General features: G+C 38.0%; 1 protein-coding gene across 4 annotated transcripts in view; it reads right to left on the bottom strand.

The window, feature by feature from the left end:
* dcaf6 (ddb1 and cul4 associated factor 6) overlaps positions 1–10,250 on the bottom strand; it is a 34,843-nt gene extending 24,593 nt beyond the window's left edge. For all 4 annotated transcript variants that reach the window (XM_061723329.1, XM_061723331.1, XM_061723330.1 and 1 more), the window contains exons 1-3: positions 9,906–10,250; positions 3,447–3,508; positions 932–1,024 (exon numbers count right to left, since the gene is read on the bottom strand). In XM_061723329.1, coding sequence (XP_061579313.1) covers positions 932–1,024; positions 3,447–3,508; positions 9,906–10,002 — 252 coding nt within the window. In that variant the 5' untranslated portion in view covers positions 10,003–10,250. The remainder of the gene's footprint in view (positions 1–931; positions 1,025–3,446; positions 3,509–9,905) is intronic.
* Positions 10,251–13,982: the final 3,732 nt, after the last annotated feature.

Genomic DNA, 13,982 nt, shown 5'->3' with positions numbered 1-13,982 from the left:
CTTGGGAGACCCTACCTGGGTCACCTGTCCCCGACAACAAAGCTCCTGAGATCATTCGGGGACACACATGTGTGCTGGGGAAGTCGGACCAGGGGGAGGCCCCGAGGCCGACCCAGCGGGTCTCTGGAGAGATTATATTTCTTAGCTGCTACCTCAATATTTCATGGTCAGCAGAGGAAGATCTGGGCCTCTCTGCTGGACCGCTACAATTTAACCGAGTTTACCTTCTCAATTAACAATAATGACATCGTTGAGCCAGTGTGCTGATGTGCAAACACTACAAAAAAAAAAAAAGAGATTTTAATCAAAATCCAGTTACAGAACCAACATCTGCAGCTCCGGCTTCAGTCTGCTGCGGTTTGCTGCTGGTCCTCACACTTCACTACCGATGATAGACAATCAATCCTGCAGTCTGAACGTGACACCCTGCTTGTCTGCGTGCCCAAACGTGTCGCATGCCTCAAATGCATACTCCCAAAGATCAAACTACTGATATCAGACCTCCCTAACAGACTAAGTTAGTGCTTTCAAACTAACTCGGTCCACAGCCGCCTCTACGTTAATCCTGGAACCCCTGAATCCCGTAAAAGCTCTTTACTGTCATCAAATAAAAGTCGCCTTTGTTTCTACAACTGTCAATGACAAATCTCCAACTTCTGGACCTTTCTTAAATTATACAAGTACATGAAAGCTTAAAACCTGATTAAAATCAACCAGAGGTCCTTACACAAGATTATCTTTTGCCCATGTAATATAAAAGGGATGATTGTTCAATTAAAAACCTGCAAAGCAAAGTTTTATATCACCTTTTCATTCTGCTTAGTCTTGCTCTTTTAAAAAAAAAAAAAAAAAAAAAAAAAAAAAATCACTCCAGTCCTTTTTGAAGAGTTATTTTAAAGGATGCGGCTGCAAAAATGACAACTTACGGTACCTTTTTGTTGTACGGATTTGTGATGACCAAGAAAGTATCGTCCGACCCCGACAGGATATATTCACCCGTGTCGTTCCAGGATATTGTGTTGACCTGAGGGACAAGGAGGCATTAAATATGTTGAACAATCAGTCACCAGACTGGACAATAATTGATAATACCATAAAATAAATAAAAGAAAAACTAAGAGCTAAAATAATAATAACAATATTAAGAGTTCAAGAATGGCGCTGCTCGAGGAGTTTCCAAAAATCTTCTGGGAATTATAAACACTGAGCTTTTTCTGAAAAAAAAAAATGTATACTGGTTTGGATGCTCTTCTCTTCTTCATGGATTTCTGATGCTCTTTAACCTTTGTAATGAAGTATTGCTATGGCAACAGAGAGATATGTACATGTGGGAGCAGCTGATTAAGCTCCACAAGTCCAACTCATCAACCCGAAATGCAGACAAGTTAAAGAGAAAAGGTCAACAAGTAGAGCAGAATGAGGGCAGAGAGCATCATCACGGGGACTGAGATCCCCGGGAATTAAACATGAGCTGGAGATTATTTATGGAGACATTTCGGAGCATCAAAACGTGGATTCTGGAGGACTCAAGGAGTCAGATTTGGGGCAGAAGACCTTCTTAGCAATAGATGGTGAAATCCTGGACATGCTACTGTGAAGGAGCACCTGAACTGTTGGCTGTGAGTTCATCTGCACTACCTGCTGATGCTGCACCTGTTGCCAGGCAACAGACAACACTCCGCTGGATTCATGATGATCTCTGGAGATTTCACCCAAGCCTCCCTCGGCTACCCTGCCTCCTCTCCAAGAGTTTCTGAAATTATGTTTTTATTCATTTATTTTGACTTCTTTTGACTAATTTAAATCGTAACAACATCAGCGTTTAACAAAGTATGATTCTAAATTAAATCTGCACTATTTCTGGCAGTGAGAACAAATTACAGAAACACTGATGACATTTTTTTTTTCTTGGCAAGTTTGAAACTGCAAGAAAATTTGGATAATGATCAACAGTGTACGGTTACAACATTATCACCAGAACATCGCATCAGCCTGCAGCCTGCCGTCACTCTGTGGATCAATATTTCATTACGACCTGGAGCTTCGTTCAGCGTTTCATCATCCTTCTGTACCAATCAATGACGTTACACTGCCCTCAGTGAGTGATTGCAAATGATTAAACATTTTAATCTGATGCAGTCGTGTCGTCACATCTCTTATCCAATGAAAGATAAAAGGACAAAGATGATTTAGATGTCATTATGATGACATGTTAACCGTTTCTTTTTTATATTCTTTGTATTATGCTGCAACACACAGAAAAGTCCAACCCTACCCCTTTTAACTTTTACAAGACAACTTCCTCTTCTGAAATCACTTTTGCAATGTTTATTGAAGCTCTTCCTCTTCTTTCAGCCCCCTAGTTTATCAGCGGTTAATTACAACTAAGTCCTTCACGGAGATGTTTCTGCTCTTCGGCTATTGTTGAAGTCAAGTGAAAGCTTCCGCTAAAGAAAACTAAACCTGAGCTGCTTTAACAGTCCCACCGATCAATAATCTATATTCATTTTTCAGCTCTTTGGTGTCCTGTTTGGAAACCTCAGCTGTTAAACACATGAAATAAATGTAACATCAGTGTTTACAGACGTTACTGGTTGGTACGTACCGGACATTTAGGCTCTGTGAGCTTGAATTTTTTTTATTTTGAAGGGAAGTAAAACCTTTGTTAATAATCTGGCAACCAAATAATCCAAGTTAAACAATTTTCAATAAAATTAAAGTGACTTAAAACTTTTATAGGATCTGGTCCAAATGGACTGAGTATGTGAAACCAATCACATCTGATTTCATGAGAACTATTTTTTATGTGATGTAATGATTGTAAAAATGGGTCCGCTCCCTGTTTTTTTTATTTATTTATTTATTTTTATCTTTTTCTCTTATTGTTTCTGATTACTGTTCATAAAAAATGCTTGGAGGACAGTAGGGACAAAATCATTTAAGTTAAAGATTGAATGTAAAAACGTGTAAGATGGAATACTGCTGTTCTAAATGAAAAGAGAATAAAAAAAAATAAAAAAAATTTAAGTGACTTAAAGAATTAAGAAGTCAAACACTTATCGTCTATCTCTGATTCGAAGCCCAATGATCTCCCAAAGATTCACTAGTTATCTTTCTAAATAGAGAAGTGGCATATTGCAGAATGTCTGATGCTGTAAATATAGTTTATTGCTCAAACTGATGGAGTTAATGCAGAATAACGTTGTGGTTAGTAGTGGGCAGAAATTGAAGCCGGAGCTGGCGGGCTTTGATATCTGCTTGTTGTTTTGGACGGACTGACGTCCTGCCCGATAGTGTGACAGCGTGTGTGACTGCTCCGTCAGCTTCAGGTTTCTCTGAGGCATCAACCGCCTGACCTGCAGCCCCAGATCTGCCTTCAGCTTCTCGTGCCAACTGAGAGGAGATTCAAACTGATGGAAACAGATAGAGAAACGTGGGTCACTTACGCAGCCATCGTGTACATTCAAAGTGGCCTCGAGTTTTAGCCTCTGGACGAATTCTCTTCTACCTGCGAAAACACAAACACACCGGCTTTAAAAGGCTTCCTGGTGCATGTCGAAGACAACTGAGCGCTGTAGGTTTATGAGTTGGACCACAAACGCCTCCAGTCAGGATATCCTCAACATGTGCTGTTATTTATGCAGCAGACGGACTTTATTGCACCGACACAAACAAAGCTGCTTCACAGGGAGGAAACAAACAAAAACCAGTCCCATAATTCACACCACACATCCAATCATGAGTTGAGTTTATTTCTGCACAAAGCGGTTTGTAACATGAGCTCAGCTGGAATAAAAACTTTTTTCACGCCTTTAAATAAAACAGAAGTTTTACTCTGGTTTGAATCGGTTCTGTTTTCATTTTGAGTGTAAACAGAAAATTCAATGCAAAATGAGAAATTATGAACCTCACAGTTACATTAAATTTAAACTTTAGCACATATTCAAAAGATTTCCAGGTTAGAATGTGCACACTTTTAGTGTTATTTCCTATTAACACAAAACTTTCATGTATACTAAAACCAGAAGTTATGATATAAGAGTGCATGCTGAATACATACTAAGGTGAAAACGCTAATTTAGTGCCGGAGAGAAGCTGGAGAAGTTGTGAACATTTGCTTCTGATGTTTTAACACAGCAATAACAAAGAAACTCAAATATCAAGTCTAAAAATAATGAATCATTGATGTTTAGATATTTTAAAGTCAAAGCCGACAGGATTTTTCTGTGTTTTATTTCAAAATACACCTTGACTTGTTATCTGTTACTGTTCTAGACACTAAAAATATCCTGCGTGAGCTGACCCACACATCACATCACATCCTCCTACCGCACACGGCTCTGTCTTTATCTCCGTCACGCTAAATACAGCCCTGACTAACGCTCTGAGGCCCCAGCTCCACCTCAACGCGCTCGTATCTCTTCACTCGGCCGCTCGGTGACGCGCCGCAGACACCTCCAACGCCACGACAGGAGCTGCTGATTCTCCTGCACTTCACATCCGCAAACCAACGCAACGAATACCCAAATGGCATCAGGAAAAGTTCCGCTTTTCTCCGGCTGACTGATCAAAACGAGGAATTTAGAGTCATTTGAACCAAAATAATAAAATCATTTTATACATATTGTGAATTAGGAATGGGTGATATTTTACCGTTCACGATATACCGTCAAAAAAATTCCCCACGGTAAGAATTTGTCATCTCGTGGTAAAAAGGATAAATTCCCATTGATGACGTTTTTGTGTAACAAACATGGCGGAAAGAGCTCGTTGTTAAACGAGGCTCCAGCTCCGTTATCTGGAACTGGTTTGGATTAAAAAAGAAAGACGAGGAGCAAACATCATCTATTATGTGCAGAGTCTGCAGAAACAGAAGGAAAGAGTTGTTACATTTTGATATAATGTTTGACTATTACGAAAAAAAAATTGCAATAGTATCTAATTTGTGGCATGTTCCAACCACAGGTTAATTTGCACATTTTATTTATATTAGAAGAGGTCATCACGGATTGGATTTTATTTTCAGTGAACTTTTATTTATTTTTCCTGTTTCTTTATTTATCAGGTTGTATTTTTTTCTACTTTGTGATTTTATAAGCTAGGAAAACTTGAACGACAATGTTACTTTTGCTGTTTCACTGTTATCCCACTGTTTAAGCCATACAGTTTGAATAAATGTTGAATCTGTTCTTACATTTCAAACTTGTTTCATTTGAGTCATTACAGTTTTGCAGTACAGGTGTACTAATTTAATTGTTTTTTTTTAATTCAGTTTAATTGGTGTAGTTTAGTAGCATTTAATATTCTTTTAGAGCAGTGATTTCGGGGATCCAAAGACTGAATGTGGTGATAGATTTATAGTTAAAAAGGTGGAGTTGAATTGGTATTTTTTTATCGTCATTTTTATCGTTATCGGGATAAATGCCAGATATTATCGTGATAAATTTTTTAGTCCATACCGCCCATCCCTAGCAAGATGTCCTGCAGCTTCAAAACAAGCCCGGATCATCACCCCTCCACCGCCGTGTTTTACAGTTGTAAGTGTGGTTTTCTTGCAGCCAAATATCTCCGTTTTGGTGTGTTTTGTCCCCAGAATAGTTTCAGAAGTGGTTTATCGATATCGGGATAAATGGCAGAAATTATCGTGATAAATGTTTTAGTCCATACCGCCCATCCCTATTGTGAATACTTTATCATCTATTCACCAATGAATGATACAAAAGACCAATATGAAGACAAGATCTTTTTTAAATGCAGCAATGAGCTGAAAAACCTTTAGTCCAGATGTTGCAGGAGCTTGTAACCGATAAATAAGTCTCCATTTCATGTTGACGGTGGAGACTTAACAGAGCAGCCGACGGGTCTGCAGGGACCCCGTATGTTAAACTAAGGTTGTTTTGCACGAGTTGCTGGGTAATAATCAATGTTGTTTGTACTTCTCTGTCAGTTTTGACCTCCAACAGAGCTGCAAGACAAATGCTCCGATAGAAAACGGTGAGAAAGAGAAGACGGCTAACATGCGTTCACTTTCATTTCAGAGCCGATTCTGTTTAGAGATGATGAGTAATTTAGGTGTTTGGGAGGGAGACTGATCTCTGATCTCTGATGCTGAGGTGATTAATGCCATCGTCTCACAGCAGGAAGAGTCCTGATTCAAATCCCATCGGGGGGGGGGGTTTCCTCCAGCACCCCGACTCCCTCCTTCAGTCTAAGAAACACAAACGTCACATTGACTGATGTTTCAGATTGGACCGTAGGGCTGAGTGCGGCTGGTTTGTTGCTTCATGAGATGGACCAGCAGCCTCTCGTCTCGGGGTGAACTCCACAGCTCAGCTGATGACAGCTGAGATGGACTCCAGAAACTCCGACCAGGATGAAGTGGATGGAGGGATGACTAACATTCATCCACGTACACCCTACACCGGGGGAAAGTTCCACCTTTGCCTCACACACACACACAACACACACACCCTGCATTTGTTTTATTCCGTGACTCAAGGCGGAGTTTGGAAACATCTGCGTATAATCTCCAACCCTCTTCTTACTTCACAAACATATTTCCCAAAGCTTGTCTGAACATTCGGCAACTTCCCCTGCCTGAGGTGCGGTGTCAGATCTCTCTGCCATGTAGACTTTACAGAACAGGATTTAATACCAACAGAGAAGAATAAAACTGTGAAAATGTGAGAAGAATTAGCCTATGTATCAGTAGTCCAAGACGGGAAATTTCTACGTAGTTCGAAGAGTATGGATGTGACAATTTCAATATATTTACCAAAATGTTGCTTCAAAATATCTAAACAAATTAAAATCCTAAAAACAAACACATTTTTATGTAAATCTCACTGTTTTCGTGGCACATCCTGATTAAATCAGAGTGTATTTCATGGTAAACAAAACTGTTTTATCCATTTGTTGTCTTTTTTTCATCAAAATTTCCACATTTTGTCTTTTGAAAAGCGAAGTGAATTATTTCTAGGGTCTTGTTGATATCATCACACACATTTCTTAATTTGATTTTGACTAGTTTTATCCCTAGAAATTGTTTACGTAATAATATCTCCTATAGATGGAAGGTGGTATTGAGACAACAAAAGTAATTTTTTCCAAATTATCTACATATATTTTAAATATCTGAGTTAAAGTTCAATGATCCCGGCTCCCACGGGGCTTTAAGAGTCCAAATACTGGATATTTCATGCCTTTAATTTATTTTCTCCTATTGACATGTTTTGTTGGTGATACTGCTGACATCAGCAGCTTTTTTTTAAATAATGTGACTTATTTCTTCAATGTGGTGAACTTTGTTGTTCCACTTTAGATATAATAAAGACACAACCTGTGAACTTTTGAAAGGACACTGCATTGCTAATAAATGCTTTTTATTTCCACTGCATGCATTTAAATGTGTGGCTTGCACTTTGTATTTTCTGTTAAGTTAAATTCTTACAGATTATCTATGTTACTTGTTAACAATGGCACATTCTTAAGAATAACTGTGAGCATTTTGTTTGTTTGTTTGCAGATTTTTGACAAAGGACTTGATAATAATACCACATCACAGGAATTATCAGCTTTGTTACTTTTTTGGAGTTAAATCTCTGCAGATGCAGATGTGCAAAATACAGTTATTGCCTTAATACAGTGTTTCCCAACCCTGGACCTCGAGGCACACTGTCCTGCACGTTTTAGATGTTACCCTGCTTCAGCACACCGTGATACAAGTGGCTGTGTCATCAACATAGTGGTGCAGACCTTGACGACAAGCTAATTAGGACCATTATTTACAATCAGCTGTGATGATGAAGAGGAACATCTAAAAACATGCGGGACAGTGGGCCCCGAGGACCAGGGTTGGGAAACACTACCTTAATATATATATCCATCTGAGCTGCAAATTCTTCCCAAAGTAAAAGGCATATCAGTATAACCAGAAGAATATGATCTGTGGCCTGACAGATACCTGCTCCGTTTAGGATTATACAAAACCCCTGACCTCATATTTTAGGTTTTTTATCCCATCCCTGGTGAAGAAGATCTGCTCTTTAATCGTGATAAAGTGAATGTACATCAATGTGAATGATTATCTATGTTACTTGTTAACAATGGCACAAACTTAAGAATAACTTTGTGAGCATTTTGTTTGTTTGTTTGCAGATTTTTGCCAAAGGACTTGATAATAATACCACATAACAGGATTTATCAGCTTCATTACAACAAAACTCCTGACCTCGTGTGTCCTTACTGCATTCAGGAAATGTTTTCACCCAGAGAAAGTAAGTATGAACTCAGGGGAACTTGTATGTTTAAAAAAATAAAAGGTAAGGACAAACTTTAGAAGTAGATGTGTTTCTGTTAAAGGGGTAAACTTGTGGAATAGTCTCTGTGACGAGCTAAAAATGTGTAGTTCTATCTGCAAATTCAAAAAAATATTTAAACTTAGGGCAATTGATAAATATAAACTATGACCAAGAGCAGCTTCTCCTGTAAATCCTCTATACTGTATCACATGCTTTTGTTGTAATTGATCTCTGTAATACTTTTTATTTTGATTTGTTGTGATGTGATGTATTGTAAAAAAGGGTAGGCATTATATAAGCTACGGCTTCAGTCTACACCTTTTTTGGTTCATTTATTTATATATCCAGCTTTACTGTGGTGCATGTTTTGATTGATTAATGGACCAAAATAAAACTAACTAACTAACTAAAGCAGATCTGCTGCTGATCATGGCTTACAGTTTAAGATTAAGATTCCCAGAATATTCTAATTTTTTGAGATAGGATATTTGAGTTTTCTTAAGCTGTAAGCCATGATCAGCAATATTAAAATAATAAAAGGCTTGCAATATTTCAGTTGAATTGTAATGAATCCAGAATGTATGACATTTATGTTTTTGTAATTGCATTACAGAAAATCACAATATTCTAATTTTCTGAGACAGTCCTGTATGTTACTTGTTAACGATGGCACAAACTTAAGGATAACTGTGAGCATTTTGTTTGTTTGTTTGCAGATTTTTGCCAAAGGACTTGATAATAATACCATATAACAGGATTTATCAGCTTCATTACAACAAAACCCCTGTGACCTCGTGTGTTTAGGGGATTTTATTTTCCATCTCTGGTGAAGCAGATCTGCTCTTTAATCGTGATAAAGTGAATGTACAAGCTCTGGCTGAAGTGTTTACAGAGAGGGAGCCGATTCTGCAGGTCTCTTGTTATTACGCAGGTACTTTATTTTGGCCCAGACCTCAGTGTGACAGTCAGAACCTCTGATCCTGCAGTACCGCGGTTGAATTGGTTTGATATTGGATATTGGATATTCGACATTAACACCCATAAAACTTGTGATACATACCACTGATTTTGGTCAAACCACTTGTGATGTGTTCATGGTCATCTAGACTATATATCACAAGAGAGTAATTATTATAAAATCATATTATGGGCTGATTTAATGAGGTTTAATGAATTCAACACCAAATGAATTCAACACCCATAAAACTTGTGATACATAACACCAATTGTTTTATGGGTGTTGAATTCATTAAACCACATTAAATCATCATTAAACCTGATTAAATCAGCCCATAGTATGATTTTATAATACTTACTCTCTTGTGATATATGGTCTAGATGACCATGAACACATCACAAGCAATATGACCAAAATCAGTGGTATGTATCACAAGTTTTATGGGTGTTAATATCCAATATCCAATATCAAACCAATTCCACCGCGGTTGTTATTACGCAGGTCCTTTATTTCTGCCCAGACCTCTGTGTGACAGTCAGAACCTTCTGATCCTGCAGCAGCAACACAACCTGTCAACACTACATCAACTTAATGTCATGCACAAACCAACACTCAACCTGAAGGAGCCTTGCTGCTGTGTTTCTTACCTAAATAGTTGGTCCTGATGGCATTAGGCTCGCTGTATCCAATCAAGCGTTTGTTCACATCCCAAACCAGGTTGCCAGTACAGGACATTATGACCATATATGGCTTTTAATTGACAATAACATTTAGACGGAGCTCGCCCTCCTGACGACGCCGCCTGTCATTTGCAGTCGCTTTTACGTCCACGTCGGTGCTCGTTTGTCGACAGCGCCGGGTTTATTCATCGCTGGAGGTGAAGTGTGTGGTTTTGTTTCCCCCCCAGCAGAGGCAGCCCGACCGTCCCGGGTCTGCAGACCGAAACTCTCTGCCCTGCTAGCCTTAGCTGCTCTATTAGTGCTCCAGCTGTCTGCAGGCACCGCGAGACTCCGCGAGGTTTCACGGGACACCCAGGGTCAGCTCGTTTACGGGAGCCTGGGAGACGGCGGGGCGGGGTTTGTCAAGGGCGGATGGACAATTTGTTTTATTTTTTTTTATTTGGTTTGTTTTGAAGATTTTATTTCGAACATGCATGTTAAAAAGAGTACAAAAAAGTAAAAAAAAAAAAAAACAGAATACAAATATATACAGGACTGTCTCAGAAAATTTGAATATTGTGATAAAGTTCTTTATTTTCTGTAATGTAAAAATGTCATACATTCTGGATTCATTACAAATCAACTGAAATATTGCAAGCCTTTTATTATTTTAATATTGCTGATCATGGTTTACAGTTTAAGAAAACTCAAATATCCTATCTCAAAAAATTAGAATATTCTGGGAATCTTAATCTTAAACTGTAAGCGATAATCAGCAATATTATTATTGTCCACAGACTTGGGTCGACGTAGGTGTTCAGGGAGGGAGTTCCAGTGGGGCCCTGCGGAGCAGATATATATATATATATATATATATATATATATATATATATATATATATGTGTGTGTGTGTGTACAGCACGGATCCACCAACATGTTCGAAACGGAGTACGATTGAATAGCCACTTATCGAGTCCTACCCCTGAATCTTACATACATTCTTACATCTAACAAGATGAGTTTCAATAAACTTACTTATAAAACACCCATAACTGTTCAATACAGTGATATAATACTCAATTATATGTATAATATAGTCAAAATCAAAGCAAACAAAAGAAAACAAAACAAACGCCCAGCATTTAGTTGTGCTACTATGTAACAGAAGTAATTATAATGCATAGTATTATATTATCATTCCTTTACTATAATACTACAATATAATAGAGAACAATAGACAGCAATGGTATAACAATATACTTGAATAACTTTATAAGAGTAGATATGCTAAATATACACTGATTCATATATTTACCCCCAATTATATCCATAAAAATTGCTATAAATCTATATATCGACATATGTACATACCGGTATAACTATAAATCAATATATATTAATAGAAGTATAGATACACAAATACTGTACGTATAATACAACTCAATATATCCATATACATACCCACATATAACATATATTAATAAATGCACATATCTACATGTTTTCAAGGGGTAGGACTTGATAAGTGGTTACTTCAATCCTATATTATATATATATATTTCTATTCTGTTTTTTTACTTTTTTGTATTCTTTGCATGTTCGAAATAAAATCTTCAAATCAAAATCAAATCAAACCCAGAACATGACCCCCAAGCAATTATCACATAAACATAACATAAACAATGGCAGGTAAAAACTCCCATAGTGGGAGAAAAACCTTAATCCAAACAGTGGCAAGAAAAACTCTCCTTTAGGAGGAAAGAAACCTGGACCAGGACCTGGATCATAAGGGGGGACCGTCCTGCTGAAGACCAGCTGGGCAGAGCAGGAAATGAGAGAGACAGAGAGTGAAGAACAGAGAAAGGAGAGACACAGACACAATGGCTAAGTGGTGCACTAACACCTATATAAAGATTAAAGATAAAAAAGATAAAAATCAAAAATTCTAATAAAAATAAAAATAAGCGCAGTACCATAAATTAAATTAAATAATAAAATAATAAAATAATTATTTATGGCACTGCAATAATAATAACCACAATCATATGCTGTAACAATGTACCCCTCAATATCCATGTCTACCTCATACTGCTGCACCTTTCACTTTTTTTAAATTGTATATATGTTAATAAGAGCCATTTGTCTATTTACTGTACAGTGAGCGAAATAATCAGAGTCAGATTTCTTGTCTGGCATGTTCAAACTTGGCCAATAAACCTGATTCTGATTCTGAATTATATGAAGAGAAAAAAAATACGTGTTGTGAAATATTGCAAAAAGTTATTGCACCCCCCGGTTTGTTGTTGGTCAGGCTGAATGACTGACCCCCCATAGTCCCTCTGTTCTTCAGTTTTCCTTTGCCCTCCTCCCCCCAGTGAGGAGTTGAACAATTTGATGGCACGGGGGACAAAGGAGTTCCTCAGTCTGTGGGTCCTGCACTTGGGGAGGAGCAGCCTTTCACTGAACCGGCTGAATTCAGATGAAATATGCACATCTAGTGAATAACTCGGTAACTGAGATGAATATTATTCAAGAGTTTCTACATTTACATTTTTTATTTTTTTTGCCTTATGCAACAATCTGACCTTAAAGTTGAAGCCAGAAACAAAGAAAAGTTTTAGTTTCCCAACTGACCACTAGGAGCTGGCTCCAAATGTGAGTCATTTTCCACTGGAGTAAACCCGCATAATCACAGTGCTAACCACAAAGCCCCTGTGATGCCATAAAACTATATATACAACAATAAATGTATGCATAATTAGGGGCATGGACTCTATTTTGGCAGTCGACGTAACCGATGGCAAGTTGCCATCACCTCCATCAGTCATTGGGCACCTGTGCTAACCAAGCGTCAATTCAATTTTACATGTATATATAGCGTCTATTACAACACAAGTGGTCTCTAGGCGCTTTGCAGACCCAGAACATGACTCCAAGCAATTTTTACATAAACAATGGCAGGTCAGATCTCCTCTAGTGGGAGAAAAACTCCCCTTTAGGAGGGAAGACACCTTGAGCAGGACCTGGATCATAAGGGGGGATCCTCCTGCCGGAGGCCGACTGGGCAGAGCAGGAAAAGGGAGACCAGAAATAGAGACTGAAGAACAGAGAAAGGAGAGACACAGACACAATGTTGGTGTAGTTGGTGTACTTCAGGGATGACTATATAAGCAGATGTAGCAGACACTGAGGCCATCATAAGGGGGGGTGGGGGTGACTGCAGGTCAGGATGCAGGCTTTACTAAACACTAACTAGAGGTTTACTAAACACTAATTAGAGGTTTACTAAACACTAACTAGAGGCTTTACTAAACACTAACTAGAGGCTTTACTAAACACTAACTAGAGGCTTTACTAAACACTAACTAGAGGCTTTACTAAACACTAACTAGAGGCTTTACTAAACACTAACTAGAGGTTTACTAAACACTAATTAGAGGTTTACTAAACACTAACTAGAGGCTTTACTAAACACTAACTAGAGGCTTTACTAAACACTAACTAGAGGCTTTACTGAACACTAACTAGAGGTTTACTAAACACTAACTAGAGGCTTTACTAAACACTAACTAGAGGTTTACTAAACACTAACTAGAGGCTTTACTGAACACTAACTAGAGGTTTACTAAACACTAACTAGAGGCTTTACTAAACACTAACTAGAGGTTTACTAAACACTAACTAGAGGTTTACTAAACACTAACTAGAGGCTTTACTAAACACTAACTAGAGGCTTTACTAAACACTAACTAGAGGCTTTACTGAACACTAACTAGAGGTTTACTAAACACTAACTAGAGGCTTTACTAAACACTAACTAGAGGTTTACTAAACACTAACTAGAGGCTTTACTAAACACTAACTAGAGGTTTACTAAACACTAACTAGAGGCTTTACTAAACACTAACTAGAGGTTTACTAAACACTAACTAGAGGTTTACTAAACACTAACTAGAGGCTTTACTAAACACTAACTAGAGGCTTTACTAAACACTAACTAGAGGCTTTACTGAACACTAACTAGAGGTTTACTAAACACTAACTAGATGCTTTACTAAACACTAA

Source organism: Cololabis saira, chromosome 6 (genome assembly GCF_033807715.1).
Source record: "Cololabis saira isolate AMF1-May2022 chromosome 6, fColSai1.1, whole genome shotgun sequence".
NCBI classification, from domain to species: Eukaryota; Metazoa; Chordata; class Actinopteri; order Beloniformes; family Belonidae; genus Cololabis; species Cololabis saira.
This window is presented reverse-complemented; position numbering and strand designations above follow the sequence as displayed.